Source organism: Tenrec ecaudatus, chromosome 9, assembly GCF_050624435.1.
Source record: "Tenrec ecaudatus isolate mTenEca1 chromosome 9, mTenEca1.hap1, whole genome shotgun sequence".
Taxonomy (NCBI): Eukaryota; Metazoa; Chordata; class Mammalia; order Afrosoricida; family Tenrecidae; genus Tenrec; species Tenrec ecaudatus.
In genome coordinates, this window is record NC_134538.1 from 152,183,530 (window position 1) to 152,209,884 (window position 26,355).

At 50.0% G+C, this 26,355-nt stretch overlaps 1 protein-coding gene across 1 annotated transcript in view; it reads left to right on the plus strand.

Moving 5' to 3' along the window:
• Positions 1-1,495: 1,495 nt before the first annotated feature.
• Positions 1,496-26,355, plus strand: part of EXOC4 (exocyst complex component 4) — a 718,575-nt gene continuing 693,715 nt past the window's right edge. The window contains exons 1-3 of the mRNA XM_075558685.1: positions 1,496-1,628; positions 17,922-18,111; positions 21,575-21,769. Coding sequence (XP_075414800.1) covers positions 1,543-1,628; positions 17,922-18,111; positions 21,575-21,769 — 471 coding nt within the window. The 5' untranslated portion in view covers positions 1,496-1,542. The remainder of the gene's footprint in view (positions 1,629-17,921; positions 18,112-21,574; positions 21,770-26,355) is intronic.

Here is a 26,355-nt window from a genome sequence, read left to right on the forward strand (position 1 = left end):
AAAGGGCTGGAGATATGACTAGGAAATCACTAAGTGTCTCCATAGCCCATAGTGTCGCCACCAAGCAGCACCAGAGGGTCCGAGTTTCTCATACCACCACTAACACTTTTTTGTTAGTTGTTTAAAATATCTCATTTTAGTTTTGACTTCCAGAAATACTGGCGGTTTGGTTCCAGACCACTACAAAAAAGACACTACGGCCACAGAGTCACACGAAGCTTTCGGCTTCCAGTGCCCACATAAGCCATGTCCACACGATATCGCATTCCACGAAGTCGGCAGTCATTGAATAAGTTTGCAATCTTGTGAGAGTGACCAAAACAAGACACAGAGACACGATGTGAGCGACGTGCTGGTGGAAAAATGGTCCCTTGACGACCTGCTTGTTGCACGGTGGTCACAGATCTTCAATTTGTGGAACACACAGCAGTCGGCGAAGCACAATGAAAACAAGGTCTGCCTGAATACACACTCTTTTTCATTTCTGGTTCCTTATGCCTCCGAGTTGATAACTAAGCATACGCTTCTCCTTGCCATGGAGTCAGTGTGCGTTTCAGTAGAAAAGCCAGTCTGTCTCCTGTGGAGCTGCTGGTAGTTTAGAAATGCCCACCAAACAGATGAAAGCCCAACTTGTAATAAGTATGCCACGAGGGCTCCAGATGACTAAGCAAAGCATCTGAGTAAGATAAGGATGGAAACTATCAACAGAGGACACATGCGCACTTTACCACCTGCACAAGTATGTTATTAAGTATGAAAAGAAAAGAAACCTGGTTCCTTTTCTGGTTAGTTTTATGTTCAGTTATGTTGCTTTCTATTTATCAACTTTTTACTGAGTATAATTTTTACGATTATTGGTCTCTCCTGATAACATGTCCAAAGCAAGATGCAAGAGAATTCTTGTGATTCTTGCCTCTAAGGAACATTCTGATTGTACTTCTTCTAAGACTGATCTGTTTGTCCACAGTACTTTCAATTTCTTCGCCAACAGCATAATTCAAATGCATCAATTCTTCTTCTTTCTTCCTTATTCAAGGTCCAATTTTCAAATGCATATGAAGTGCTTGACCCTTGGATGATTGATTGGGTCAGGTGCACCTTAGTCCTTGCTTTTAAAAACTTTAACGAGATACATTTCAACATCGTTGAATCCTAAAAAACAAACACACACACACACACACACACACACACACACACACACACACACACACACACACACACACACCAAACACGCTTAAGGTTAGAATATTTGTAAATGAAGCCACTATTTAAGGGTCTCCATGGATTGCTATGGATTTCTTTGGCTTCCTGGAACCGCAGCAGAAAAACTCTAACCCCCAGAATGCTTAGCGAGTCGACGCGCGTCTCTGCGTCAAAACTTAGCGCCTCAGTCCCGCCTCTTCTCCACAGCGATTGGACGCTCCAGTTCCGGGTCTGGAGAATTCTCTTTTCCCATTGGCTGATACCTCCGCGGAGGTTACCCGTGAGAGTTTTGGAGCCCTCCGGACTCTTCCAGCCCAAGGGTCCTCCCTTCCGTACAAGATGGCGGCAGAAGCAGCTGGTGGGAAATACAGAAGCACTGTCAGCAAAAGCAAAGACCCCTCGGGGCTGCTCATCTCTGTGATCAGGTGAGGGAGGCAGGAGGCAGGCCAGGGGGCTGCACCCTTCCGTCCCCCCTCCCCCTCCCCACTCCGTGCCCCCTCGGCCCCTCCCACGGGCCCTCGCAGGGCTCCCCTGGGCCTGGGGTGGGGCTGCAGGGACGATCCTCTTCCCCCCAGTCCTCTTTAGGGCCGGAGCTCTTCTTCGGGTTTCGCGAGTTAGCGTCCCAGGCCCTGAGAGCACACTGCATGGGGCGTGGACGCCAGGTGAAGGTGTGTGCGTCTGTGCAGGCTACAGTGACCGACACATCCTCCATGGCAGCTCTCCCAGGCTCTGGTCCTCGTGGTCCACCCTCACACCGGGACACCTTCTATCACCTGTAAGTGGTCCCCGCAGCCAATGCGGGGACCAGCGTGCCAGCAAAGCTGGTGGAAGGCTTGGGGCTTGAAAGGCAACATCCATTTTCAGTTTTCGTTCTGCCTTTTCCAGCATCCTATCCCCATCTGATTCTTAACTACAAAGCAAAATGTGATTTCCCATGACCCTCTCTGCATACGATTTCCCCAGAATATAAGTGGTGGGAGTGGTGGATCTTTTAGAGGGCTAAGGTGCAGACCCTCAATACATTGAAGTGAGTATTAACTTTTAAGGACACTGAGGATGACACAGGAATGAGTGTGAAAACCACCTGAATAAAATACACTGTGACACGTTTTCACATCATTGTCATCTGAACTTCAATTTGGGTATGTTTCTCTAAATAAGACATTCCCCACCTTTTTTCCTCACGTGTGCCAAACTCCAAAAAGGCTGTGTTCTTGGCTCCTGGAGGGTCCTGATGATCTTTTTAAGGCTCAGGACCAAGAGGACCTACCAGGCAATAAATCCAAACCAAACACACTGCCATCAAGTCGATGCCAACTCATAACAGACCTATAGGACAGGGTAGAACTGCCCCTGTGAGTTTCCGAGACTGTAACTCTTTATGGGAGTAGAAAGCGTCACCTTTCCCAATAAGCATTTGACAAATATGTTGAATGAATGAATAAACCAGACTTTGATAATACGTATCATCTCATGAACCTTGGAGTGCTACCAAAAGGTCAGGTGTTTAAATCCACCAGGGACTCTGAGGGGGAAAGATGAGGCTGTCTGCTACCACAAAGATTTGCAGTCTCGGCAGCCCTACATATGGTCGCTGTGAGTCGGGATGGACAAGATGGCAGTCGGTTTGGTTTGAGATCAAGGTCAGCAGTAGAACTCGTACCTTATTTTGTGGGAGACCTGGTGTGATCTGTAGCCAGTGCACCACCTGCCTTGTCAGGGGAGACTTCTTGCTGTGATGCTGAATAGGTTCCAGTGGAGCTTCCAGACTAAGCTGGACTAGGAAGAAAGACAGACTTGATGATCGACTTCTCAAAATCAGACCGTGAAAAACTCTGGATCACAATGGTCTGGTCTGCAAAGAAGACGCAGGGACCGGTTAGCATTTCATTCTGTTGTGCATGGATGCCACCACAAATCGGGTGCTGATGGCGTAGCAGCTAACAACAGTACTTAAGATGATGGCGTGCTAAGTCACTATTTGTCCCTGTAGGAATGGGATAACCAATTCTCTGTATGTAACAGGGAGGCCTGGTACAGTGGGTGACACACAGCTTCGCAAAGTTAGTTTAACACCCCCAGCTGCTCCCAGGGAGAAGGAGGAGGGGCTCTCCTCCCATGGAGTTACAGCCTTGGGCACCCACAGGGGCAGTTCTGCTCTGTCCTGTAGGGTCGTTATGAATCAGAATCAACCCGATGGCAGTGAAAGATGCCAAAGAGCTTGCGAGGCGCTCTGACAGTGCACAGCAGTGTAGACGAGACTCGCGATACAAACCGCAGGAAGAAGATCTGTAACTTCCTTTCTGACTCCCCTGCGGGAGTAAGACACATGCTTTTCTTTGGATTCTTTCATGAAGATCTGCCCACTTATTCAGCCGTTTAGGCAGCCATGGAAACAGGATGGATTTGGCCTCAGCTTGTAGTATGGTGCCTGGTCCTTGGTATTCACTTAATGAAGCCTGCGGAGTGAATGAATGGACATCCTGGGTTTTGCGCAGACGAATCAGATGCAGGTGATACCCCTGAAGAGCCTATAGACTGTGGGGGAATCTGTGATAAAAGACAGGAACGGGAGGCTAGTAGAGAGGGACTGGGGGCCGGCGTAGTGCAGTGGTTGTAAGTTGGGCTGCGATTCTTAAGGTCAGCAGAAACCACCAGCCGCTCCGAAGGACACAGGCAGAGCTTCCTACTCTTGTAGAACTCACGGGGCCGTTCTGCTCTGTCCTGTAGGGTCGCCTTGAGTTGGCATCGACTTGTGGCAGTGAGGTTTTTTTTTTAGTTTTTTTTAAAATTAGAGCAGAGAGGTAGCGATTCTGTAAGACAGGAGTCCAGGGGAAGGAGTAGTTTGCACCAATAGAAGTATAGCATGGGAACCAGAGGAGGTAGCAGCTAGCTTCGCTGTGTACTTGTTCATTGACCAGGCAGCCTTCGCCCGTTTCCCTCCCACTGTGGAGCAGTCTCTTCCTTGTTGGTTACATTGTGTCTGTTTTGTTAAGAAAGAGAAGCTCTGGTTGGGCTGCGGGTTATGCATTGAATTGCTAAATGCAAGCTCAGCACCTTGCACCCATCCAGGGCTGCCCTGGAGAAAGAACAGACTTTCTGCTCCTGTAAGGATCCCAGGAGGGGCAGCTCACCTCTGCTTGCTTCGGCCCTGTCAGTTGGAACCAGCTCACTGGCTGGGGATTTTTTTTTCCCATTTGTAAAAAGCATAAACAGTCAAGCTCAAGCCTTGGCACAGGCACCGATTCCGATGCATAGAGTTAACACACCTGCTTTGCCGCTGCGCAGGGCGTGTGCCTGCCCTTCTCCTGCCCGTCGCTGCCTCTTGGCTTCACCACTGTGGTTAGGCCTAGACCTACTGCTGTGTACTGTGTAAGGAGCCCTGGTAGCAAAGTGGGTTATGTGTTGGGCTGCTAACCCCAAGGTCGTCGGTTTGAAACCAGCAGCCAGCTGCTCCTTGGGAGAAAGACAGGGTTTTGTATTCCCCTAAAGAATTAACAGTCTCAGAAACCCACAGGGGCAGTTCTGCCCTGTCTTATAAGATCGCTGTGAGTTGGCGTCGACTCGATGACCGTGAGTTTTTTTTGTTGTTGTTCGGTGTATTGTGTTCTCTTCTTATTCCTTATTCGTGACCACCTGGGGCCCCTTGAATAACACTTCTGTTGTATGTGTGACAGGGTATAGGGTGACAGAAGGGGGGCCTCAGCTAGTGCCCCACTTAAGGCGGAGGTTGTTGGTGTGGGAGCATGGACATTCGTATTTCTCCATTTGTTGATGCCCATGGAGGATTTTGACCTCTGTGTGAGAGTGCAGGTGTCCCTTGTCTGGTGAGTTCCCTTCGGAGTCCTGGTGGCACCCTGGTTGAGGCACTGGGCTGCTCAGTGCCAGCTCTGTGTGAACCCACCGGCTGCTGCAGTGTGGGGGACAGAGGAGGCTCTCGGAGAGGGCTTGGCGCTTGGGGGGCAGAGCACTGGTTCTCAACCTGTGGGTCGTGACCCCTTGGGGGCAGAACAATCCTTTTACAGGTGCCTCCCAATTCCTAACAGTGGCAACATGACGGTGATGAAGTAGTAACGAAAATAATTTTATGATTGGGGGGGTCACCACAACATGAGGAACTGTATGGAAGGGTGCGGCATTGGGAAGGTTGAGAACCACTGGGGTAGAGGGTCCTCCTGGGGAGCATGGAGCGGCCAGGGTGTGTTTCTTGCTAGGAAGTCTCCCCGTTTCCAGGTGCTGCTTTGAGAATCTGTGCAGTTTGTGGTATCCTTCTGGCAACATTGTTTTTAAAAATGTAATTCCTCTTGTGAAACTTGGCTAAGCTCCGCCCAGCCTTAACCCTGACCTCTTTCTTGCTCAGAGATAGGAGCTTTTCTCGGGGCTTCGGTAACAATCCTCTAAAAGGAGGCTGCTGACCGATCACAAGGTTGCTGGTTTGAACGCACTTGTTACTTCAGGCTGCCTGCTTCCATGAAAAACCAAACCAAACCAAACTCACTGCCACTGAGTCGCTGCTCACTTAGAGTGACCCTATAGGCCAGGCTGGAACTGCCTCTGTGAGTTTCTGATATTGTGGCTTAATGGGAGTAGAAGGCCCCATCATTCTACCTCAGGCTGGCAGGTGGTTTCGAACGGCCGACTCTGCAGTTAGCATCCCAGTGCGGACCACTACACCACCAGGGCTCCCTGCCTGCGTCCGTAGAGAATTATAATTTGAGTAATTCTACTCTGACTGGCAGGGTTGCTCTGAGCCAGAAATGACTTGGTGGTGGTGGGTTTTGTGTTCGGTTTGTACATCTCAGTATTTCCAGAGGTGAACCTGGGCCTTGCCAGCTCGCTGTCTTGTCTCTGTGGTCCTTTTATTTTGTTAGAAAATAGATTCCTTGTTAGTGACAAGTCTACTTTCCTTTGAGAAGTTGGATCAGGTTAGTTTTATTAATTTACTTTTATATCACTGGGCAGTTGGTGGTTTTCTATCTTTGAATAGTGAATGTTATACTACACACTTCAATGTTCTTGTACAGATATGTAAAAATGATGCTCCTGTACTACATTATAAGGAGCCCTGGTGGTGTTGTGGGTTAGGAGTTAGGTGATAAGGCAAGGTCGGGGGTTCAAACCCACCAGCTACTCCCTGGAAGAAAGATGAGGTTGCCTGTTTGCATAAAGATGTATAATCCAGAAAACCCTACAAGGGTTACTATTGAGTTGGAATCGCTCACAGGGCTGTGGGTTTTGTTTGATTTTTAAAACTATTGTAGATAACATAATTAGTATAATACTTACACAGTTTTTATAATACTCTTCCTAATGACTAGGAGCTTTTATAATTCTGTTCCTAATAGAAGCGAGGCTGGTGAGATTTCATCTCCCTTACTCTGGATTCGTTATCAGGAAGGACCGGTCTGGAGAAAGGACATCATGTGTGGTAAAGTAGGACAGCAAAAAAAGAAGACCATCAAGGAAGCGGCTGGACACAGTGGCTGCAGCAGTGGGCTCAGCCACCGCTGTGAGGCTGGCTTAGACCGGGCGGTGTTGTGTTCGGTTCCGTTGTGCACAGCATGTCTGTGAGTCAGAAGCAGCTTGAGGGCACCGGAAAGCAACATTGATCGCTGGAGTAGCGTTTCTTAACGCCAGTCATCTTTGCATGTTGGTACAACAGTAACGACAGGTGGCTGCAGAGATCTGAGTTAAGGACAGAGATAGGCAATGTGTAAACCTCTTGGCTCTTTCCTGCCAGACCACTACTTAGGGAACCCCCCCATCCCCCCACTTTGTTTTGCTACCTCCGATGTTCCACCACTAAATCCCTTAGCAGCCCACCTGGTTGAAAGGTGACGTGTACTGTCATTGTAATGAAAGCTTTATATTTGGGGAGCTGTGTATTTCTTAATTGTCTTGAGTCCAATTTATTTTAGTCACATAAATGTAACAAGGTCCCGGGTGAGGTAGTGCTCCTGAGCTGGGCTGCCCACCACGAGGTCAGCAGTTTGAAACCACTAGCCGCTCTACGGGGGAACGATGAGGCTTTCTACTCCTGTGGCGTTGCAGTCTCGGAACCTACAGGGACAGTTCCACCCGGTCCTGTGGTCGCTCCGAGTCGGAATTGACTTGATGGCAGTGAGCTAGTTAGTTTGCTTTTGGAGTGAAAACCTGCCGCGTGCAGATGTGTCAGGGCCGTCAGGTGTTTCCAACTGCGCGGTCTGCGGTGCTGTCACTGTCGAGCTTTGGGTCTCAAGTCTTGTCTTTGACCCTTGAAAGTGAACTCACTGGGGGGACAGTGTCTTAACTGCTGGCTCCTGGCCAATTCGGGCAGTTTTGTACACACAGCCCAGTTCCCTGCTTTCCTACTGATTGTTTCCCCCAGAGGGTTATCTAGAAGTGTGGGCGGCTAACTGCAACGTCAGCCGTTCGAAACCAACAGTCGCTCTATGGGAGAAAGGGGAGGCCTTCAGCTCCCCTTAAAGACTTACAGAATCAGACCCCCTCAGGGCATCTCTGTTCTGTCCTGTGGTGTCACGTGATTTGGAATAGACTCAGTGGCAGTGAGTTCTGAGTTTTCACCTGGGTTTGCCTTCTGACGCAGGGGCCAGCAGGATGGTGGTCTGGAGATGAGACGCTGTTTTCTTCCCATGAGTTGCTGTCAGGTCTCTCATTGGGCACCATGTGTCCCACGTAGTGCCCGGCCAGCCGGCTTCTGTGGGCAGACACGCTTGAGAAAACCTCCTTGAAACGTGGGGGACGTCATGGAGATTTGAAGATAGCACAAGGTTTATCACCACCATTCTATACTCCAGGGAAGACGGGTTTAGTTACCTCTGAGGATGGCTAAAGGGCTACAGCCTGTGGTCCTCAGAAGTGTTTGGTACACAAGAATACATCGAAACATTGAAAAGTACATGCGTTGGGTGTACTAATGGGCCGTAAGTGCTGGCTGAAACCAGACGCAAGTCATTTTTCAATTGATGTTAACGCAGAAATTGTTTCCTGTCACTTGATATTAAATAAATCTCTTTGTACCAAACGAAAGAATGTTGGTTTTTTTATGCATCAGAAACCTTTTTCAGAGGGCCTGTCATTGTGAATTGCCCTCAACAGGGATGGGATTATCTTGTGTTTTATGGGCTCTAATAGGACATAATTAGGAAACATGCAATCATGATGTATAATTGAATGTAATACAATCTGATTCGGAAGGGTAATGCTGGTTCCACAGCGCTCTGAGTGAAGGCGCGTCTCGTGTGGTTATATAGCGATGCATGTCTCGACGATGCACATCCTGAACATTTCTCTGATGCGTGATTTTGCGAACAAGCGCAGACTCATGAAAACCAAACCAAGCTCTCTGCCCGGGAGTTAATTTCTACTCTCGGCAACCCTATACAACAGAGCAGACTTGCCCTGTTTGGGTTTTCTGGGACTTAAAAAAAAAATCTTTATGGAAGCAGACAATCACATCTTTCTCATCCGAGCCACAGGTGGGTTTGAACCACCGACCCAGTAGTTAGCAGCTCACAGTGTAGCCCACTGGGCCACGAGGGCTCCTCAGAATCCCGGGGAGGGCTCCTGCTTTTCTGTGCCTGGAAACTTGTAGACTGCGCATCACATGCAAAGTGCTCTGCTTACTGGCGCAGGCTCGCGGGCATCGGGCCTTTCGTGGGCACTGCGTAGCGGCTGGAGTCCGGAAGAGCCGGTGTGTGGTCGGTCAAGGTTCCCAGCGCAGAGCGTCAGTTTCACACTCCACAAGGAATGTGCTTTTGGCTTCAGCTCATCCCTTGCGATCCCCTCAATGTCTCAGCACGGCCCCCGCCTCCTCCCTCCTTCCGGTTTCCTCTCCTAACCCTCCGGACTTTTTTCCTTGGGTAAATGCTGCCCTTTTGATCTTCAGTGGCCGGTTCTTCGAACACAGCCATGAGGTGAGTTCAGCTTGAGACCTGAGGGGTGACGAAGGGCCTTAGACGCGGTGGGCCCGTCAGTCTGTGCCCAGAAAGCCTCGTCTCTTGGATGATGATGTCCACCTCTTCTTCCCGCCTTATCCGTGACCTTGCGACCTGATCCCTTTCTGAGCAGACGGTAGTGGGGGCCGTGCACCCTCTCCTTCTGATGGTCTTTGCATGGTACCAGAGTCCAGTGCATTCACAGTTTCTCTGTGCCTTCTGCTTTTCGTATACTCCTCTTTCCTCCGCACGGGGACGGACTAATCATTGTGCTTTAGATGCCTGCTCATGAGCTCTTAAAACCCCGGCCTTGACTCTCCAAATCGTGATGTAGAATGTTGTCTATTTTTCTCTCTTTTGCTCTTGAAACCTTATAGACCATTGTCTACGTGAGCTCTGTCTTGCCAGTTGCCCTTTATGTGCCTTGAGGTTATGGCCCCAGCAACTCACTCCCTCGAGGTGTTTGGTTGTGTCTAAAAGTTTTTGTATCTTTGCCCACCGTGCGCACCACCATATTCCTGGGTCTGTAAGGGCAAGTGTAGACATACAAATACGCTTTCTCAACCAATTCACTGCCATCAAGTCAATTCTGACTCATAGTGACCCCGTCAACATAGAACTGCCCGCAACTTTTTATGGAATAGAAAGCCCATGGAGCAGCTGGTGGTTTGAACTGCCGACCTTGTAGCCAGCCAGCGTATAACCCAGTACGCCATCGTGGCTCCTTCCTTGTTGAAGCTTCGTACATCTGTAGATGTCAGTTTCCCCCCACACTTGTCCCGCCTGCATGTCCATCCAAGCACTTACTCTCGGACCCACAGTCGCAGGGCTGTGATCTAACAGTGTTTGCCTCTGTTGCTTTTAACGCTTGCAAATCCCCTAGTGTCTTCCTCTGCCTCCATCATTTTTGTATGTTTTGTATATTTTTTACGTTGTATGTAATTCTTTTGTCCATTACATACTGCCTCATGTATAGTATATCACCTTACCTCCTTCGCCCGAGCTTTTACTTCGCTGCTTTCTGGCCGGTGATTTCCTCTCACCCCAGTTAACCTTCAGAGAAGGTTTCTGTTAGTGGGAAAACCACGTACTGTTTTTTTATGATCGCAGTCTCATACAATAGATGCCCTTCGGTGGTTGATTGATTTCACTCAGCATAACGCCGTCTAGGCTCATCCGTGTTGTGAAGCCTTTCCTCGATGGTTACCCTTTAGTGCTAGGTCGTATTCCAGTGGGTACACTGACTGGAATTCATTGATATGTTCTTCTGCCGATCGGTAGTTGGGTTGTTCCTTGCCTCTTGATTCTGTGAACAGTGTTGCGTTGAACATGGGTGTGCGCACACCTATTTGTGTCCCCACTCAGATCTCTGCAGCACGTAGGCCAAGTTGGGGGATTGCTGGGCCACTTGGTATTTCTCTTCCCAACTTTCTGCCCCATCGGCATGTGACTCCCCACAGTGGTGGTTGTACCGTTGTGCTGTCCTGGCAGCACCCAGGGCTTCTAGACTCTTCACACTCTTGCCAGCATTTGTTTTCTGCCTTTGAACTTTGCCATTCACGGGTCCGAGGGGGATAGCTCGTTGCTTTGGTTTGCGTCTCTCCGAAGGCTCACACCAGCATGTCTTCCTATGAAGGTTGCACGCGTGGAGGTCTTCTTTGGTGAAGTGTCTGTTCCTGTCCTCTGCCCATCTTGTCATTGGATCATTTATCCTTTCCTTGTTGAGGGGCCCAACTCCATTTGGAGTCTTGAGTTCATCCTGACCATGAACTAGCAGTGTGAAATACTTGGCCCTTGAAAGTTGATTGCAACTCCTCTGGCCAGCGCTGAGAAGGGCAGTCCCACCCTTAATAATTCACAGATGGGCATCCTCTGGAAGGTGGAGCACTGCCCCCTCCATCAACAATCCCGGTGGTCGATGGCCTGGAAGCAGCTCCGTAGCCTTTCGCAGCTGCACTTGTGTACGGTGCCCCAGCCAGGCAGGGTCCTTCCTGGGCGGCTCTCACTTGCTCTACTGCCCATCATGGTTTTATGAAGATTTTCTTTTGTTTTCTGTCATCTCTGAGTAGCCACGTGGTTGTGAATCCTGTGGGCAACACTGGGGTAAACGTTCCGTTGCTAACCAAAAGGGCAGCAGTTCAAATCCACCCGCGGTGCTGTGGGAGAAAGTTGAGGCTGTCTGCTCCCATAGAGATTTACAGCCTAGGAAACTCTGTCACCATGAGTCAGAATTGACTTGTTGGCAGTGAGTTTGGTTTTGGTGTTGGCTTTTGGCACGGCCTCATGTCGTTGGCCTCCCCCATCTGTGTGATATGTCTTTGTCCTGGCTGATAGCTCAATAAAAGCCTCTCTTATTTGAAAAAGCATGTTTTAACGTGGGTCCTGTTCCTCCTGGAGCAGTGTTAGTGTTTAGATTCTTCACTACCTCTTTCCCTCTTCGGCGTGTATGCTCTCTCTCCGCTCGTTCGTTCTTAGAACTGTGTTTTCTTCCCCCGCAGGGGAGCTTGGTGGTGCTGGTAAGCAGCCTTAAATCCTTTCATTAGCGTATTTGAAAGAAAAGAAAACCGGACTCGCACTTAAAAGTAGGGGCTGAAGTTTGGACGGCGCCTTCTCCTTAAAGCACTTTGGGGAAGAAAATAGGATTCGTGTCGTGGAGAATCGCAGCAGCTGCACACGCTTCCTCCTCACATTGAGATCCACAGCAGAAAGCAAGATGATCATCTTGAAAGATCAATGAAGTAATAGTTGATTTTTCTCCGACTTGGAGTCAGGTTCTGAAATACATCCCTTGTGAGCATTGGCTGAGAGGGTGTGTGTGTGCTGGCTGGCGTATTTTGCAGATACTGCATAGAGAGGAGCCTTGGTAACATAGGAGATTATGCATTGCGCTGCTAACTGCAGGATCAGCAGTTCGAAACTGCCATGTGCTCTGCAGGAGCCTAATGAGGGTTTCTGCTCCTGTGAGGAGTTCATAACCACAAACTCACTAATCGAGTGGGTGCCGGCTCACAGCCACCCTTGAGGGCAGGGGAGAACTGCCCCTGTAGGTTTCTGAGACTGTGACCCATTACAGGAGTAGAAAGCCCGTGCTTCTCCCGTGGAGTGGTGGTGGTTTTGAACGTCTGACCTTGACGTTAGTAGCCCAGTGGCTAACCACTATGCCACCAGGGCTCTCCCGCTCCGCAGAGCCCTGGAAGCCCATAGGGGCTGTTCTCCCCTGCCCTGTGGGGTTGCTTTGAGTCAGATTTGACACGATGGCATGGCGTTTGAAATTTGCGTGGAAAGATGAGCCCTTCCCATCTTGCTCTTCTGAAAAGGCCCAGGGGTTGTGTGAACACATGAGGGGGCGCCCGAGGGGTTCCAACCCTGAGCCAGCAGCATGGGGCCCCACGAGGTGGAAGGCTCCACGTGCAGGGACTTTCAGAAGGGGGTCCCGAGGAGACTTGATTCCTCCTGGCGATGGCCCGCTGATGCGCCGGGCTTCCCTCGGAGCAGTTTTTGGATACGGGAAGCCTTATGGTAATTTGTTTTTCTGAGTTGCTTGAAGGGATTTCCATGAATTATTTTGTTAATCTTTATTACTGCTGGCGGAGAGGTCAGTGGATGCCAGCCAGGAAGGCCCAGGGTAGACAATTAAGCTTATTAGCCGTTTCCAGAGAGCGTGACTCCCCGCTCATTATACTGCAGGTGTCGCCGCAACTCAGGTGTCATAGAGGAAACGCTTCTTTCATGAGGTTGATTAGTTTCTGTAGCTGTAGGTGTATTTATTAGGCAGCTAATTCTTCCTGTGGTTTCGCCAAGACCGACTGCTGATGGCTTCAGGGGAGAAGCTGGTACCACGTGCTGGAGAATTTCCTGGCCCGGAACTGCGTGGCCCGAGCTCTGTAGGGCAGTGCTCCGGGAGATGCTAGTCCCTTCGCTGTAGTGCCCTCAGCCGCGCCCGCGTCCTGGTCTGGCCCCGCCTGCTCGCCGTCTGGAGGGGTTGTCAATGTGACCGCATGCTTTTCTGGTCTGCAAGGCCTAACAGCCCATCCCGTCGGTGCCTGCTGTGGACGCTCGTCCACCCAGGGCTGGCTGTTGAGCTGAGGAGGAGGAAAGTGACAGGACATCCTGTACTGTTGTTACGTGCTGTGTATTCCTAAAGGCCATCCGTGGCTTCGCTAAAACCAGGCTCCGTGCCATCCTGTCGATGCTGATTTACAGCGACCCTACAGGACAGGGCACAACTGCCCTGCGAGATTCAGAGATGGTGACGCTTTACTGGAGTAGAACGCCTTGTCCTTGTCCTTGTCCTGCAGAGCAGCTGGTGGTTTCGAGCTGCTGACCTTGTATCCGTGGCTTCAGTCCAGGCAAATGTAGATTGTGATTTAGTCTACGAGTTCAAATCAACTCGATGGCAGTGGGTAGGTTGGTTGGGGTGGAAATACAGACTTTCATCAAAGGGGGAACACAAATGAAACAAGTCAAAACCCTGGCTCACACTTGATAATTGGAAAGCTTCAGGCTTGGACCATATTCTGAGTCTTTCAAAAGCTTCAGTCCCGAGTTTGTGTGTTAATGTTACCCTCTTGAAGAATCCTAGATGTGTCTACAATTGTGTCTGAAAGTTACATGTGGCTCTCTGGGTTGGTTGTTGAGTTGTATTGAGTGACACTTCCCACATTGCTTCACAGGAACGATTCCTTTAGAATTCCAGGCTAGTGGAAAGGTTGCTCCTTCAGATAAAATGTTTTGTTTTTTTTGTAAGATTAGGCAACTGGTCATTTTCCCTTTTTGTTGTGGTTGCCAGAAAGCACAGGCTTTTGTTTTAAATTAAGATTATTTTATTGGGGGCACTTACAACTCTTAAAAGTCCATAAATCAGTTGTATCAAGCATACTTGTACATGCGATGCCATCATTATTTTCTAGACATTTACTTTCTATTGAGCCCAGCTCTTCTTCCCCGAACCTCGTGCCCTCCTCACAAATGATAAATTATCATTATTTTCATACCTTACACCGACTGCTGTCTCCCTTCCCCCGTGGTTTCTGTTGTTCGTCCCCCTGGAGGGGTGTGTGGTTATGTGCTGATCATTGCGATCGGTTCCCCCTTCCTCCCCTCATCTCCCCATTTTCTCCCTACCCTTCTGGTATCGCATTTCCATTCCTGTTCCTGAATTCCCTGTGTCGTGAGCGCTCATCTCTTATTTGTACCTGTATACATGCTCCGGCCTAGTTTAGAGTCAGAGGCAGCACTGGGGTCATGACAGTGGGGGGTGAGGAAGCCTCGAGGAACTCAAGGAATATTGTATGTTTCATCGACTCACAGACATAATTTTGAGGTTCGTTTTATATGACCTGTGTTTGCCCGTATGACCTGGATGTTTGTGTTTTATGTTTATATGCTGTTGTTTTGTCTTGCTGGTCTGTTTCGTTTTCTGTGATTGTAGCTTACTTTTTGTTATGTATATACGTGTACCAACCATCATATACCTTTTGAGGAAAGAGGTTGAGGTATCAGTAAAGTGCAACTTGAATGTGAATATTATCATGGAGAGAATTTCGTCCCCCTATCTTAAATACTGGAGGAGCCTTGGTGGCATAGTGGCTCAGTGATGGGCTGCGATCCACCTGGCTGGCAGTTCGAAACCACCAGCAGCTCCTCCAGAGAAAGATGGGATTTTCTACTCCGGTAAACAATGACAGTCTCAGAAACCCCCAGGGAGTTGATCTGGGTCAGCCTTGACCTGATGACCTTGAATTTAAAAGCTTATCTTAAATACTGGGAGAAAGATAGGCCTTTCTACTGACTCGCCTCAAGCGTTTCATTCTCAGAACCTCCCAAGGGCGGCCATGAGTGGGTCTCTGCTGGATGGCAGCCAGTGGGTTTTCTTTTTATCTAAATTACAGCGGGAGGAAGGTGCGGCCTCTGCTCCTGTAAAGACGTACAGCCTCAGGAGCCCCAGGAGCAGTTCTGAACGGACCGGATGGCCATGGAATTTTTATTTTATCTTCAATACTAGCCTGAGGAGCCTTGGACTGAAAATCACAGTAGCTTGGATACCTTGGACGCTGCGCCTGTTGCATTTGCTCATGTTTACATACATCACCAAATACACCACCAGGAACCTTCCCTCGATTTTATCCCTGCCACCAAATTCTCTTTAACCAGAGGGCAGGCGGTCTACATGAAGCCCAATCCCCACCGGCCACCTGCCGTGTCTAGCCAAAGAGACCCGAGGAACTTCTAGGACCAGTTTTCTTCCAAGAAATGCAGCACCACGAGGCCCCAAACCAACACCAAACCTGTTGCCTCCGGGTTGGTTCCGGTACTTGGCAACCCTACAGGGCAAACTCGAACTGCTTGAGGGTCCCCAAGAATGTCACCTGACAAGCAGATTGGCATCTTTTGTCCCCACAGCAGCTGGGGGTCTTCCCCGCTGACCTCTGGGTTAGCAGGCAAGCGTTTAACTCATTGCACTACCAGGGCTGCGGAAGCAGGACGGGTCACACCTGGGATCGCCATGGGGGTGGGGAGTACACGCCATTTCAGCCACTTCCCATTGGCCGTCTGCCCCACGTAGCGTATCCCTAATGAAGGGAGTCGTACACTGGGCAACCAGACCCCCAACAGCTCGCTGGAATGACCTGAACTTGGCACAGAGCCCCCAGTGGCCGGATAGGAGGTCATACTCGACGCATCCTAGAATCTGTGAGCACAGCAGTAATCTACGCAACAGTCTGAGCCAGCTCCCGTTTGCTGATCTCCAGGCTGATAGCAATCAGCAATAAGCAGGGCCCGCGACAGACGCTTATGCAAACCCTTTCTTCATCGTCTCTATGGGCTTCCCAGGATCGCTGTGGTTTGGGTTTTTTTTTTTGGGAGGGGGGGTGGTTTCTTGTTTTGTTTTTTTTTAATTCGGTTTTACTCCCAGGAACAAAGGGACCTTTCCTTCTTATCTGTTTTCATTAAATCCTTTCAGATGCCACCGTGGATGCGGGCGGCCTGGTTTAGTTCGTCCCTCATTCTTCGCTTTGGGAGGGGGATCTGGTGGGTGCTGGGTGGGTACTGTCATCAACCATGAGGCCAGCGTTAGAACTGCTTTCAAAGATGGTCTGTGGGCGAATCGATGGCGAGGCCACGCCTAGATGTTCGCGAGCAAAGTCCTCCACGCAGGCTCTTCAATGGGGAACGTGTGAGGCCACTTCTCAGACTCGGGAGGACACACGGCAGGCCAGTCTCCGACCTCAATCTAACGTCCCCCCCCCCCCCCGGGACAACGCAAAGGGGCAGATTGTCTCCCAACCATCAGGACACCTGAGGTGGGGGGCGCTGGGAGGGTGGTACTGGGGACCCCAGGGACCAGGAGAGCGTGAAATCAGGGGACGGGAAGAGGACAGAAAGGTGAGGTGGGAGGCGGGTGGCAGAGGGCGTGGACACAGAAGAGCAGGCATCTCTGGACTGGAACGAAGGTCTGTCAGAATCCTCCCGTCCCGTGTCAGGGAGAGACTCCCACGCCAATGCTCGGGGGGCAGCGTGGCCTCAGAGGGGGTGGCGACGCGATGCTTAGACACAGGATAATGCGCAGCGTCTTCCTCCCGTGGTTGCTATGACACATCACGTTGCTCTTTGAACGTGACACCTTCCACACTACTCAATCAAGTAAAGCCGAAGCACCGCATGCCTTTAGTGCGTCGTCTGGCAGGAGGCCACAGGAGTTCTCCTCCCTCCCTCCCCGGCTTCCCCCTTCACCGTGTGTGGAAAGACCCACCCCAAACACCTCACTGAGGAGGAGAATGCCAGGCTGCAGACGGTGCCTTCTCCGGGCACAGCTGCCGCAGGTGGACTGGACCGGGCAGGCGGAGGAAGCAGGAAGGTTGCTAACATGGAGGGGAGGGAACAAAGTGGGCCTACCAGGATTTGAACTCCTAGTTTCCGTGTTTGGGGGAAACCAGCTATCTAGGGAGATGGCGTGGGCCCTTAGTCTCTGGCTGGACACTACTATCAATGATACTCTGTCTTGAGCCGGAAATACGGAGCATCCCGAATCTCAAGAGGGCAGAAGGATGCAGGGCTTTTGATGTTTATTAAAGAAGAGGGTGTGGCATGGATCACAACAATGGTGAACCAGCGAAGAACCCACAGCTATGGAGTCCGTTCTGACTCAACAGCGAACCCTACGTAGGACTGCGGAGGCTAAAATCTTTATGGGAGCCGGCAGCCTCATCTTTCTCCCACGGAGCTGCTGCTGGATCTGAACTGCCGACCTTGCAGTTAGTCCCATGCTCTCCCGACAGCTGATATTGACAGACGCGTTAGGTGTCAGGATCCAGCTGAGTTGTGTGGCTCACAGACTGTGTTTCTTCCTCTGCTCGCCTTTCGAACGAGATGGGTGAAGACTAAGAGGGTGGATGTGTTCTTAGATAAGCAGGACCTGGGAGAGCAAACCTGAAAGAAATGGGGTCAGGGGAACCAGCGCGCATGATCCCTTCATGGGGTGAATTTCCTCAGGTCTCTCTGGCTAGACATGGCAGGTGGCCAGTGGGGGTTGGGCTTCATGTGGACCGCCTGCCCTCTGATTAAAGGAACTTTGGTGGCAGGGATAAAATCGAGGGAAGCTTTCTGGGACTGGTGACCCACAGATTCCTTCCGATGGGCCATTGGGGTCCTCAGAGAAGGCAGGTCCGTCGCTTCAATTCCTGCGAGTGAGACGGATGTGCTCGCATCCTGACCAACTCGTCTGCCTTGGGCTCGGTCCTGTAAGTCTTCCTCGGCTTGACCTGCCCTGTGTTTTGCCAGGACTCTGTCTACCAGTGACAATGTCGAGGACAGGGAAAATGAGAAGGGTCGCCTCGAAGAAGCCTACGAGAGATGTGACCGCGACCTGGACGAGCTGATTGTGCAGCACTACACCGAGCTGACGACGGCCATCCGCACGTACCAGAGCATCACGGAGCGCATCACCAACTCCCGCAACAAGATCAAGCAGGTATGGGGCCGTGGGGCTCTGGCACCTTCCTCTGCACGGCGGGCAGTGGGGGGGTTCATGGTCCTTTGGAGGCATACGTGGCTGCTCTTCTGGGGCGAAGGGGATGTTAGGGCCTCTGAAGAGGGTCCCATGGCGGTCTGGGTGTGCTTCCTCCTTTCTCCGTCCAGTCCCCTGGCTTCCGAGGTGCGCAGTGAGGAGGAAGGCAGGGGTGGGGAGAGGGACGGGGGAGTTAGGAGAAGGAATCTAAACCCAAGAGTTGGGCTCTTTCAAAACCCCAGGCCTCTAAAGAAGCCAAGAACACTGGACAGCCGCAGAGCACACGTTTCCTGTGTGTCTCTGTGCGATCATCTGTGCTTGTGTGTATATACGTGTGAATGCACACATGTACTCAAATACACATGCATGTTACTTTAGCCATGATTTGAATTAATATGATTCTTAGGACTTGTGAAAATTTGGCCTTGGGCATCTCACCTAATTTGAAGTTGATTGTGATTTCCTTGCAGTGATTGTATGCGAAATGAAATGTGTGTGTATATATAATTTACAAATGATCTGAAAAGGTAATGAAATGTTTACACATACTCATGTTCTTGAATACCATGCTTTCGTAGTGACAAACACGCATTTTCTTTTTAATCCAAACATGCATTTTTATTTATAGTTTGCTTTTAATGTTTTATAGTTCTGTTTCCCCCTTTCCTCTTTTTCCCCCTTTTTCCTTCTTTCCTCCCTCCCCCTTCCACCTTTCTTTCCCCCTCTCTCTGCCTCCTCCCCTTTTGCAGGCCTTGAAAAGGCTCTTGTGTCCTACTTGTCTTGTTGATTATTGGGTAAAACAGGCTGAAAGGGTTGTTTTGGTATTTGGCCAGAGGGTGGACTGTCACAGAGCTATCAGCTGCGCCACCCCCTCCTCTTCTAGGTGGTTCGTGGCTGTGTGTTTTGAGGGCCACTCCTCAGTGTGACTGATAATAAGAACGATGGCCGCCATCCTTGGTCGATCATCTGCTGGGCAGGAGCCTGGCTCCCCCTGCGCAGCCCATTCAGGCCCCACACTCTGGCCCCCAGGCCCTGACCCTCCCTTCTTGCCGGTTGGCTGAGCTGCTGCTGATTGTTTTTAGAATAAGCAGAGATCTTTCATATCTTTATTTCTCAGTGAGAGGTTTTGCAGAAATCCACAGCCCCACACCAGAAGAGACACAGGCTGCTCTCTCTTGCCTGGTGCTGGAGTGAGTGAAGGTTGGCAAACATCTGGATCCTCAAAAGGGTCATCTCCACCAACCCGACTGTCTGCTCCTGCCTCCTCGTCTTCCTGTCCTCAGTCCCTCTCACACCCGCATTCCCCAAGCAACCATTGCTTCGGAGCCTGTCAGTCCGGCTAGGCTTGGCTTGTTCTAGAACTTTACACATGCAGGGAACCCCAGGGGATGCGCTGTTTTGATTCTGACTTCTCCTGAATGATTTTGAGATCGTTCACGTCTTCCCTTTTCATTGCTGACTTGTATTCCGGCCTCCTCCTCCGGCTTTAAAATAACCTGTCTTCAAAAGTGTGCCGTTCCAGCCCCAAAGCCCCACCTCCGGGCAGTGTGGGTTTCAGCACTCCATGGCTCCTCCTCTGTCTGCCGCTTCGGTTCCCTTAGGGTAAGGCGACCTGCTTGGTGAGGAATCATCTTCTACACAGGCTGATGCCAACGTGTGTCCTCACAGTCTTTACCTTCTTTTCATGCCACAGTCAGACGCGAGCCGACCACGTGTTGTCTATCCTAGTGTGAGAGACTGTCAGAGTCTGTTTCCAACCAGAAAGTCCTTTGCCGCCATGTACTGAGACTCTGTAAGTGTATCCCCGACTCTTGATCGAGGACCTAGTTATGTGTCGTGTGACATAAGGTTTACTTTTAACCATTTCCACAGTAACCACGTGGCAGGAAAAGCTGAGATTTACAGAACTAAGCTGCTATGTGTCTTAGAAGAACGGAAGTCACATTCTTTACAGATTTTAAGTAAGATTTAAGATGGAACACAGCCATTGAGATATGCAACAGGGAGGCGCACCACGAAGCCTGTGTTTACAGGGCTCTCTGCTTAGTGGAGCTGGGGCACAGGGCCAGTAGCTTCCTTTGTATACGTCAGCGATCAGATCACATTCATCAGGTGCTGCCCTGAGATGTATTCATATGTAATTCTTACCTCAGACAAAACCCAGGAACCACACTGTAGAGAAAGACTGACTTACGGTTTAAATAAAAGCACTTGCTAACGAAACCCAACCTACCAAATAGGACCGAGTAGAAGTGCCCATTGGGTTTCCAGAAGCGGCATGCATATCCCAGCAGACTGCCTCATCTTCCTCCTTCAGAGCGCCAGATGGGTTTGAACCACTCACCCTCTGGTTAGTAGCTGAGTGTTGAATCACTATGCCACCCAAGTCCCAGAAACCGAACTCACTGCCATTGAATTGATTCCAACTCAGTGACCCTGCAGGACAGTATAGAACTGCCTCTGTTTCTAGGATGGTAACTCTTTGTGGGAGTAGAAAGCTTCGTCTTTCTCCCTCGGATCAGCTGGTCGTTTTGAACTGCTGACCTCATGGTTAGCAGCCCACTGCGTAAGCACTCCGCCACTACTGGGGCTAACTTCAAGTACATGTTGTGACCGTCAGGTGTCTATGGAAGCAGTCTTGTGACTTGTTGACAAGTCACGGTGCTTTTGATTTTCCCATACACTAAAAATGGAAAAATAATTTTCATTAGGGTAGAACATGACTGCATTCCTCTCCTCCCTTTTATCTTGTCCTAAGTGTGTAGAACCTCCCTCACCCCCCGTGTCCATCCACTATTGTCCTCTTAGCATCTAAAATTCAGAATACGTGGCAAAAATTCATGTAGTCCTAGGCACATCCTACTTGCTTCGCTTTGGGACGAAGAGCCACACTCCAGGGTCAGTCCTTTCCCTTCGAGAGAGATCAAGCATCTGTGTGATGCTCATATTTTCAGCATGGTCAGCAGTTCGAAACCACCTGCCATTCCACGGGAGAAAGATGAGGCTTTCTACTCCCGTAAAGGGTTATACTTCCGAAAACCCACAGGGGCAGTTCTACCCTGTGCAGTAGGCTCCATTTGCGTCAGAATGGACACAGTGGCAGGGAGGTGTTACTTATTTATACATTTATCTCATAATTTCAGTGATTTTATATCCCAGGTGATTTTTCTTGCACTCAGAGGTAGACCAGGAGTAGCATTCTCATTTCACGGCAGAGAAAATACAGACGCGGCGAGGTGGAGATGCACCGCCTGGGCGAGTCTGAAGCAGACGCAGGTTCGAAATTTGCAGGACGACCCACCAAGGGGCGTGGGCAGGAGTGCGGGTTCCAGACATGCGCAGCAGCGAGGAAGACGAAGCAGGTGACTTCCCGGGTCAGGCTGCCCGCTGTGGGGCTGACCCCAGGTTGCCCTCGTCCCCCCCGTAGGTAAAGGAAAACCTGCTCTCCTGCAAGATGCTGCTGCATTGCAAAAGGGACGAGCTACGGAAACTGTGGATCGAGGGCATCGAACACAAGCACGTCCTCAACCTGCTGGACGAGATCGAGACCATCAAGCAGGTGCCGCAGAAGCTAGAGCAGTGCATGGCCGGCAAGCACTACCTCAGCGCCACCGACATGCTGGTAAGCAAATGCCTCTGGGGAGGCAGGAGAGGCGGGGGCGCTAGCATGCGTGCACTGTCTGCCTTTGAACCAGCACCCAAAGGTGTAGAGGTGAGTGACCAGCACGCAATGTCAGGTGCTGGCTTCGGCGGGAGATGGCCAGTGACTCCCAGTTTGAGGAAGGACATCCTCCACATGGGAGAGAACTCAGGGAGCTTTATGAAGTTGATACTCTAGAAAATCTCTGAAGGATGGAAAAACACAAGGAAAAATAATCCTATCAGGTCTTTTTTTTCCCCCCTTGAGAGTGAGATGGCAAATAATTTTTCTGTGTGTGAGTAATATTGGAAATCACTTAGTCAAGCTCCAGTATTCCTCCACCTGGCGCCTTCTTCATCCAATGAGTTTGGGTATTTAGTGAATTAAAATGAAACTTCAGGGGACATCGCAAGTAGTGGCCCATGTGGCCAAGTCTCAAGAAGGCGGATAAAAGAGACAAACGCAGATTTGACTTCCTGATAATCCGAACTGCCCCTGACTCTGTGGCTCTCAGCGAGTTCCTGGGTGGGATCAGTGGTTGGCCTTTGACTATACACCCCAAGGTCGGCAGTTCAAACCTGCCCCATGGCATCCCTGGAGAAAGACTTGGCAGTCTGCCTTCTTAAAGACGACAACACCCTGGACCCTGCACACCGGGGGTCGCCACGAGTGGGTGACCCAGAGGACAGACCCGAGCACTTGCTGGCCTTTGTGAGGGCTGCCTGCCCAATCCCCAGCCCCGAGCTCCACTTCCCTCGCAGTGGGGATCTGGGCACACAGGAGCTGCTGTTGCCATGGCCCAGGTTTGGGAGCGTTCCCTTTTCCCTGGCTGGTGACAGCCCCTCCTTTGAGTTTCTCCAAGTTAAATTGGCTGCCTTTGAAAACTGAGAACAATTGTTTGGGGAAGGGAAGCCAGGTCAGGTGAGCCTAGTGCTTCCAACTCATTCAGAAGGCATTCTGAATGCCTTTCTGGAAGGTTCTGAGAAAAGCCTTTTATATGAAATGTTCGAAAAGTTCTGGTAACAGCAGGATGAGCGGTGCCCTCACTTTCTGTCATGCCCTGAAACCTGGTGATGGGAGCAGAGTGAATGGCCAGCTGTCATCGAAACCCACCAAAGCCCAAACCTGGCGACCCTAGAGCTGCCCCAGAGGGTTCCCAGGGCTGTAGTCTCTGTCACGTGGAGGGTGGGAACTGCTGGTCTCTCGGTGAGCTATCGAGCACATCTCTGGGAAGATGGATAGTAAGGGTCTGCCTTCAGGACTGGACAAAGAATGGGTCATTTGCACACTCTTGTTCAAAGCCATGTCACCGTTTACCATGACGCTTAGGGTCTCCCAGCAGAAAATGAGTCCTGTCAGCCTGCTTGTTGGTCGTAAGGATTAGTCATGCAGGTGAGAGGGCTTCAGTGCTCCTGGACAAGTGGAATGGAAAGACCATGGATTTCCCCTGGCAACTCTTAGGTTAGAAGCTCCCTTGGATGTGCAAATTATGTTTTTGGATTCAACACTTAGAATGATAGTGTGCCTGTGTGTGTGTGTGTGTGTGTGTGTGTGTGTGTGTGTGGTGCTTACACGGCTGTGTGAGTCATGGTTTGGTTGTGATTGAGTAGCTTGCTTTAAAACAAGCACCACCTATTCACAATAGCACTTGAGAGTTCATTTCTGTGCGCCTTCTGTTCATTTTTGGATTCCAGATTTTTTGCTCATGTGTCTCCAAGCCTGGACATCTCTGTGCTGGTAGACAGTCACGTTTTTTGTCCAGAAGAGTGGCTAGGGGCGGTTTGAGCTGCTGTTGTTTTCCTTCGTGGCCCAGAGCTTCACTACTGCTGTACCAGGCCCGCTTATGTACTTCAGGGCCGATCAGTATTGAATACTTTGCTTTCGTTCTTTGACATGTTTTCCTTAGGAATGTATGGAAAACTGCAGGTTACTGAAATACACCTTCAGTCCCTAAATGGGTGGGTGCGTGGGTCTGTGCAAGGCCCAGGGGATGCTCTCGCCCCAGGTGTTCCTCCTGCCAGCCGGTTTGCTGCTACCACCTGTGAGTGAGGCTGGCCGTGGAGAGAGTGAGAAGTGCAGGGCGTCGAATCTTGTTTCTCTAATTCAGAAACCCCGCAGTCAGGCCTGCATGGGGCCAGCTGGGATGCTCTGACGGATAGCCAGGTCTAATGAGGATAGGGAGACTGGTGGTACAAGGGAGTGGGGTGGGAAGGAAGACCAGTTACCACACCCGCGGACAAGGGGCTGTGTGTGAAGTCCGGTATGATGCTGTTAGGTGTCCTCCAGTCCATTCTGACTCATAGGACACTGTGTACAATAAAGGAAGCGCTGCCCGGCCCTGCGTCATGCTCACAGGTGTGATGTGTGGGTCCCTGTTCCAGCCACTGTGTCACTCCATCTCATCGAAGGTCTTCCTCTCTTACCGTCACCTCTGCTTCATCCAGCACGAGGTGTCTTTTTCCAGCGACTGGTCTGCTGTCAGGCCCAAAAGGCGTGAGATGGAACCTGCCCATCCTGGCTTCTCAGGAGTGTCTGGCAGCCCGCAGTGCCGCCCCCATTCTTCCCCAGCACCATGGTTCCAGGGCATCCGTTTTCCTGCCCAGCACTCCCACGCCTAGGAGATGATTGAAAACACCGTGGCGAGGATCAGAGGCAGCCTTCGGCCTCCAAGTGAAATCCTGGCTCGCCAACACCTCTTGTGGAGTGGGCATGTTTGATGTCCTGACTACTGCCTGCTCCCAGGAGCACTGACAAGGTCAGCCAGGAGCAGTTCATGTCAGCCCACTGATGCCCGGGATATCCGTCTTTGCGTGTTCCATTTCTGTGACTTCCTCTTTGCTTAGATTCATGCTTCAGACATTCCACCTTCCAATCATTAATGGGCGTTTGCAGCTCTGTCTGCCTGCTTATGAGTCATGCTGCATCTGCACATGAATGTGCGGGAAGCTGGCCTCCATCCCTGCCCTGAAAGGGGGCCTTGTGAGAAGGCACCGCTTCCTCCGTTGTGTGTTAACTACCTTCCAACCGCAGAGACCCATCCCCCGGCTCTGCATCAGACACGGCTCCCACGACTGGTCAGAAGGTTTTCAGGGGACAGTTTGTTTGTTTTGAGAAGTAGATGGCCAGGCCCTCCTCCTTCGTTCCTCTAGTCTGTGTTAGTCTGTAAGCCCCATCGAAACCTGCCCATGATCGGCGACCCTGACTGTTTGACACACTGCTTGGCATAGTTTCCAGCATCTCAACCACACTGAAGCCCCCGCCACACAGCCGGCTGACAGATGAGTGATTTAAACAGTTCATTTATTTCAGCTCTAGTATACCACTTTTCAGATGTGTGAATAAACTGAGGTATTGACACACAGTCAAGGAATACAGGTAATAGAGTATGCGTATTTATTAACTATTGAGTATTGCTAAACCGTTCTCCAAAGTATTTACATAAACCATGTTCCCACCTCCATGTCTCTTGTACCACAGAGTTTCTAACGTGTTGATTAGACTTATTTTTTCCTTGACATTTTGTTGTTGGAAATATTTAAAATGGTTTGCTTTTTTAATATTAGACATTTGTCTGCATTCCTTGTGAATTGCCCATTAGAGTGTATTTCTGTTGGGGTTCATTTCTTTTTTCTAATTGTAGGAGTTCTTTATATTACTAATCCTTTGTTAAATAGATTCTAAATATTTCCTTGCAGTTGGTAGTTTCTATCTTGGTGAATTTTTTTTCTTTTCCATAAAGAAGTGTTAAATGGTTATACAGTATACTTTCTTTGTTTTCCCCGGATGGCAGGGATTGTATGTAAGAAATCTTTTATTCTGCTGTCATAAAGAGACTCTCTTGTATTTTCATTTTTAATCTGGGTAGCATCTATTTTGATGGATGGCATGCACTAAGGTATATAATTTTGTCTTCTGTATAAAGAGCCAGTTGGTTCAGATCATTTATGGAAGCCTTTTCCTTCTGATTTATAATGCCATCTTCATCACATTTGAAGCTTTCTCATAGGCCGGTGTATATTTTCAGGCTCGTATTTGGTGCATTTGGTCTTACCTGTAGCAGCTCTGGTAGTCCAGTGGCTGCAAGGTCAGCAGTTTGAAACCCCCCCTCCCTCTGTGGGAGAAAGGTGCGATTTCCATCCAGAGTGACTGTTTCGGAAACTCACAGGCGCAGTTCGACGCTGCCCTGCACTGTTGCTATGAGTTGGAATCCACACGATAGGGACTGGTTTTTTTCTTTAGTGAGTTACTGTACCCAAACCATGCTGATCTGATTAATGGAGCTTTATAATACATTTTGATAACTGTCCCCCTTACCTCACTGTTCAAACATTTCTGTGGTTTTCCTGACTCATTATTTTTTACCCGGGGGTATTTAAAAAAAAAGAAAGGAAAAAAAAATTTAATCCTTTTATTGGGTGCTCGTACAACTCCTACCACAATCCACAGATACACATACACATCCACACATACATCCATTGTGTCAAGCACTTTTGTACATTTGTTTCCCGCATCATTCTCAAGACAGTTGCTTTCTACTTGAGCCCGTGGTATCAGCACCTCATTTTTCC